This window comes from Pollicipes pollicipes, unplaced genomic scaffold, assembly GCF_011947565.3.
Source record: "Pollicipes pollicipes isolate AB1234 unplaced genomic scaffold, Ppol_2.1 Scaffold_5724;HRSCAF=6776_pilon_pilon_pilon, whole genome shotgun sequence".
Taxonomy (NCBI): Eukaryota; Metazoa; Arthropoda; class Thecostraca; order Pollicipedomorpha; family Pollicipedidae; genus Pollicipes; species Pollicipes pollicipes.
In genome coordinates, this window is record NW_023596746.1 from 50,746,231 (window position 1) to 50,752,149 (window position 5,919).

General features: G+C 49.3%; 1 protein-coding gene across 1 annotated transcript; it reads right to left on the minus strand.

The window, feature by feature from the left end:
* On the minus strand, window positions 1-5,439 carry LOC119103745 (larval cuticle protein LCP-22). The gene is made up of 3 exons (XM_037227379.1): window positions 5,368-5,439; window positions 2,180-2,473; window positions 1-382 (listed from the first exon to the last, which is right to left on the minus strand). The coding sequence occupies exons 1-3, from the start codon at window positions 5,374-5,376 to the stop codon at window positions 218-220; spliced, it is 468 nt and encodes a 155-aa protein (XP_037083274.1). The 5' UTR covers window positions 5,377-5,439; the 3' UTR covers window positions 1-217.
* Window positions 5,440-5,919: the final 480 nt, after the last annotated feature.

Below are 5,919 nucleotides of genomic sequence, written 5' to 3' on the forward strand. Positions count from 1 at the left end.
TCCCCTCGATCATGTATTCGTATTCATGTATAGTAAAGAAGTCGCATTCCAGCGCTCGGTCACCGAAGGCTTGCGGAACATTTTGTCCTGCAACCCCGGCATCACAAACTCGCACCAAGGGTGATATGGCGAGATCAGAGCTGCAAAGACCGATGAGCGGTAGACTTGAGCGGTTTTGGTGCCTGCCATGAAGATGGGCTCCAGGCGTCCACACCGTCTATTGGTCGAGGATCAAGGTGTCACCGAACGTCTGGAAGCCGTTCTCGTCGGCCACCCAGGTGACTGCGATGTTGCGACCCTCGGGGGTGACGAAGCTGTAGCTGCCCCTCATGACGGTGCCGAACTGGTCTCCGATCTGTCGCAGCTCGCCCTGCACCTCCGCCTGCCGCACGAGAGATCGCACGTCCGATGATGCGACTCGGACCACAGAGTCGCACGTCTGCCAACATGTCTGGGCTCGGCACCTCACGCGTCTGCCAACACGTCTGGATCAGCACCTTGTACGTCTGCCAACACGTCTGGATCAGCACCTTGTACGTCTGCCAACACGTCTGGGATCAGCACCTCACAGGTCTGCCAATACGGTTGCAACTAGCAAATGCACAAATTCCCACCCGCAGTTCGGCGAATCCGCAGATTTTTCGGCCACGAGAAAAAAGCTTACACGGTTAATGCGCGCTCTAATAGCGATCAGTTTGCGCCCAGAAGGCTTTTCAATGCGTTTTTTGACCGGTGCTGCATCTCCCCGCCAACTTTTTCCTAGCAATAGGCAATTTCACAGTCTATCTTTGGGTGCACAAAACAGAAGTATCTTGTAAGGTCACTGTCCTTCAACAGGTCAAGGTCAAGTCATGGCTGTCAGCGAAGGTAATTCCTTAGAAATGATTTAATCTGATACGACAACGGAGTATTAGACGAATCGAATCATTTCGACATGATTTATTAGGTAATAAAGCAGGTAAGTAAGTGGTTTTCGGGTAGTTTTTAACGCTCATCGTTCGTGTCTTGATCACAAGAACGTCAACGGATGTGTTATTTGGACTTCGTAGAGGTCATAGGAGCTAACTGACTTAGAATGATCTCGATTTACTTTTTGTTTGCATGAGCGTACCACCCAGCGTAACCCTTGATGCTTGTTTAAATCCAAAGACAAGAAAGATTGTCGAAGGCATTTGGTGACCATGACCTTTTGAAGGTAAAATATTGTCATTGACGTAAAATGAACACCATCACCTTTTGCTTAGTGGGGGTATCTAGGTTAAAGGTGGTTGAGTGAGGAGGTCTGGATAACTTCGGACACCGACGTGGGGTCTGACCTCGTTTGAACTTATTATTTGACTCTAAGGCAACGATCTAGAAATCTCAAAATTTGACTTCACTGAGTTTATATTGAGGCCTATCAGATCCGTGAACTAGGGGTCTCTAGCTTATATATATATATATATATATATATATATATATATATATATATTTGCATATATATATATATATATATGTGTGTGTGTGTGTGTGTGTGTGTGTTATGTGTGTTATGTGTCTTTTTTGTGTTATATGTGTTAATGTATATTTTTTCTCTCTCTGAAAGGGTCGAATTGACCTTCTCAACGGGAACCGTCGCATTATATTGGCCACCGGCTTCCAGGTACGCAAATTCTATTAAGGTCGTGAAATCTCGTCAAGCTACTTGACGTTAGTCGGTTAAGTACATTTGCAGGGATTTTAAACATAGAGATAAGACTGTGCTGTTAGCCTTATTCCTCACAAAATAATCAGGAGAAAGGAGAGACAGATGCATTGAAATTTCGGCTACACACCTTTATCGAGCGAATATAAACAGTACACACTTAACTACTCTTGTTCGATTCGATAAGAAAATGTAGCCGAAATAGCAATGCGTGTATGTCTCCTTCCTTCTGGTTATTTCGCGAGAAATAAAGGTAGCAGGACTGTTTCATCTAAACGTCACCTAACCACGCGGGTCATTGTTAGCTTATGTATCAGCACTTAATTATAGTTTGAATTGCATGCAACAAAGCGTTGTCACGCATTGCAAAACAACGTATACAGTCTGAAAATTCGCGGCACGTCTACTGTTCTTAAACAAAGATTCCAAAAAACAGCCACGTGATGCCGCACACGTCCGGACGTCCGTCGATCGCGTAGATCCGAATGGTCTTGCCTGAATCTGGTTAGCCGTGTGGAAGAGGTAGCGGAATGAGCCATCATCATTCCGCACATTGTCCTGTTGGATAATGGGCACCAACGGAAGTTCGTCGTGCTGGATAATGGGAGCCAGCGGAAGTTCGTCGTGCTGGATAATGGGAGCCAGCGGAAGGCCGTCGTGATGGATAATGGGAGCCAGCGGAAGTTCGTCGTGCTGGTCATGGTGGTGGTGGTGGTGGTGCTCTCCATCATCCTGCAGTCTCCCCAGCTTGCTGGCCGAAGCGACCAGGACCAGGGTGCAGAAGATGAGCTGCGGGCGAAATAACTCAGTCATACACTACGCATACCACGCCACCCACGGACAGACACATGCAGCACAAGCGGTGGGTTAATCGCATAGCTTGCCACCGTCATCACCAGTGGTGTGAGCAGTTCAGGTGGCGCCAGCTAGTTTCAGTTTTTGTTTGGAAAGGTGCGTACGAGCATTCCGTTTGCAACCAGCTAATCAGCTTCCTTTCATTTCACTTGGTACTTTGAAGTCTACTTAAAAACCCTTTGCTCAAGTCCAGTCAGGATCGTGGGATTGGAAAAGAGCGGGACAGTTGATTAAACAAGAGTGAGTTGACGCCAGTATGAGCGGAAGACGTGTTGCGTCAGATTATGAACGCAACATGCTTTCATCGGCACGCTTATAGTCAATAGGTACTAAGGCAGCATAACGAAAGTAATAAGGCGAGCTGTCTGGAAACTGATGAGGTGTACTCGCGAAGCAGACTCGGACAACCATCAGCCAGCATTTGTAGGATTTAAGAGGGTCTGGAGCTCGAGAGCACACACCGCATAATCGCCAATTTTCTATCGGGAGTTATCTTTGCTGAAAAATATCCGGGCCTGAAGGGAGAGAGAGGACCGGGTCTTCGACGCTCCCTTAGCTGCACCCTTGGACATAAACGAACTCTTCGCGCCGAGCGAAATAGCTTTACTTGATCACTTCGTAAATAGCGGCGCGAGTGTGCTGAAGAGGTAAAACGACATCATTTGCTTGCTTCGCTTTCAAGGAAAGTGGCAAGTGTTTACCTAGCGTATAGATGACTGCTAAAATAACCTAGCCAGTGTGCCATCTAGTGTTGAGAGAGGGCAGAAAATAATCATCCGATTGTGGAACAGCACAGACTGGTGCCGCTCCGTCGGCGTGCCGTTCGATGGGCCCCGCACACGATCTCACTGCCCTGGGCCTTCAGCGACGCTGTTTACGCCGCCTAGCGTAGCTGTTTGTGACGACCGACCGGCGGAAGGGGGGGGGGGGGGGGAGGGTGCGATGCCCTGGTGGGCATTCCCTGGCGGTGGCTGGGGTGGCGGAGAAGGGCAGAACGCCGACCTGTCTGACCTTGGGACCCCTCGCCAGACCCGCGGTTAGTTGGAAACGTTAGGATTGTACGGCATATCAGAGCAGCGACTTCCAAAGATCAAACATATCATGATAAAAGGATGTTACTGCCAAATAATACGTTTATGTATAACCACGTTTTGCTAAATTTCGTGAATTGCCTGTAGTCTCCTATTTCGTTGCGAGGGATCACCCTGCAGTATGTGACCTTCGAAGGTCCAAGCAGCGTATCCAATGACTTTTTTGCTTAAACTATGCATTCTTTTTAAACAGCCTTGTCCTCTTTCCTCGCCATTATCAGGGTCGAGACCATTCACCATGTGTGAACATGTACTTGGCTCCAAGTAACTGCACGACGTTTAGACTGGCTCGCCATCTCCTGCATTTGATGCACGTAAAATGTCTTAAAATGCACATCCCTCTGTTGGGCTCAGCAAGACGGACGCCTTGGATTGGAAAGCAAATGCAAAACATTGAAAGGACAGTGTGTTTGTTATGAAATGGATTGCAGTCCTACACGTTTGTGTCGACCGCAAGTGAATCGGGCTATTGGAGCTGTGCCACCACTCATGAAATCCGAGATCTTAGGGATTATCGATACGGAACGAAGCCAGTTAGAGAAGGGATTTACATTCAATGCTCTTCGAAGAAAGTGAACCACAAATCAAGCGAAATTAAACTGAATAAGAAGTCCAATGCTACAAAGACAATCAGTTGACTTCCAAACAACAGCAAGTGACGTGTTCCACGTTTCTAGCGACCTAGCGTTATAACAGTATATCTTAGTACCGCGACAGTAAAATGTATCATTTACAGACGAAGGGACCACGCCTGCTATCATGGGACTCCCACCACCTTATCTACCTGCTTTGGAACCAACTCAGCTTTATGAAGAAAAAGAACGTACGATTCCTTAGACTGCAGAGACTTACAGCAGGCTGGAAACGAGAGTGCACATTAAATCACTGGCAAGTTTTCGTCGTGATTAGTTTACCAAGTACGACATTTTACGTGCCGTTGTTTGCGTGCATTTAACCTTTATATCAAGGTCCATAGCTGTTGATTCGAACGTGAGTTGCTTTTGTTAGCATAGGCTTTGCTGTTGCATGGCGTGGAAACATGACTGTAACAACGGTATTTCATGTGCGCATTCACTGAATCACTGTGAAATGGAAAAAATGCCGCAAAAAGAAGGGATATATTTAGCGCTATTTGCCTTTATTTCTTATCAGATACGAGGCACTCTGACATTTCAGACAGTGGTTGTTGACCGCTTTCTCAGGATAGTGCACGATCTTAATCTGGCGGGCCGTGTTTTAAGCGAGCATCAACGATCACTAACGCGGCAATCGATCATCATCAGTTTAGGCCGATCTGCGATGGCGCGCAGATCGGGGCTTCGATGGTGCTGGCAGGATGCCCAGCATGGCAGTGTTCCAAACAAAAATAAATACCTTGGAGCTGTATCATCGCTTCAAGGCATGCTTGTGGAGTGAGCTGCTTTGAACTGATATCGCATGATAATTTTTGGGTTTTCATGCGCCCTCCGCCGCGATGCAGACTCTCAAGACGCAAGACGAATGATGCTCGGAATCAGGTGGTGAACTAAACACAGCAGAATCTATCAAGGACACACTGAGGCGAAAACTAGCAGAACTTGATAATGGACAACAGATTAAGGTAATCTGAAGAAGCATGGAAACATGATCGCTCGTGATGTTCAGCAGCGAGTGCCAGGTGGACTCTGAAGCGCGCGCTGGGTGTGCTCCTGTCACCGGCCGGTGTTCCGCGGACGGCGCCCCTCACCAGTGACTCACCGGCCTCATGATGACACGAGCGGCAGGCGGCGTCTCGTCGTCGGGCTGGGGTCGGGCGGGCAGTGTCGGCGCCGCCGGGGCGGACGGTGGTCCGCGGTGCGGCGGTGCCTCCGGGCCGACCCCGGGGCGGCCCCCTCACGGACACCGACCCCGCCAGCGGGGGGTCCGGCCCGGCACGGCGCCGCTCGGAGCGCTGATTGGGGACGGGTGCCAACACGCGCCGCTGGGCGGGCGGTGGCAGCGATGCGGCGATGGCATTCAGCCGGGGTGCTGAAGGAGGGCCAGACTATGTCACGAGTTCTTTGGAACACGGTGTAGATGTCCGTGACGGGCAGGCCCTCCGCATCTGCCGAGTGCTTAACCGAGGACGGGATGTTTGAACCGCACCGTAATCATGATGCGCATGCAAAGCACTCGATCAATTAGCAATACGTTAGATCCGATTTGAACCGTAAGCCAGTGATGCGTCTAAGGGTGCATGGAGAACAATCCACCAAGTGCGACGCATAATGGCGGCGCACTTGGCACTGGCACTTGGCACTCGGCGGCACA

Coding starts and splice junctions, on each gene's coding strand:
- LOC119103745 (XM_037227379.1), bottom strand. Junction 383..2,179: donor ACACGGCTAACCAGATTCAG/GCAAGACCATTC, acceptor CTCGTGCGGCAG/GCGGAGGTGCAGGGCGAGCT.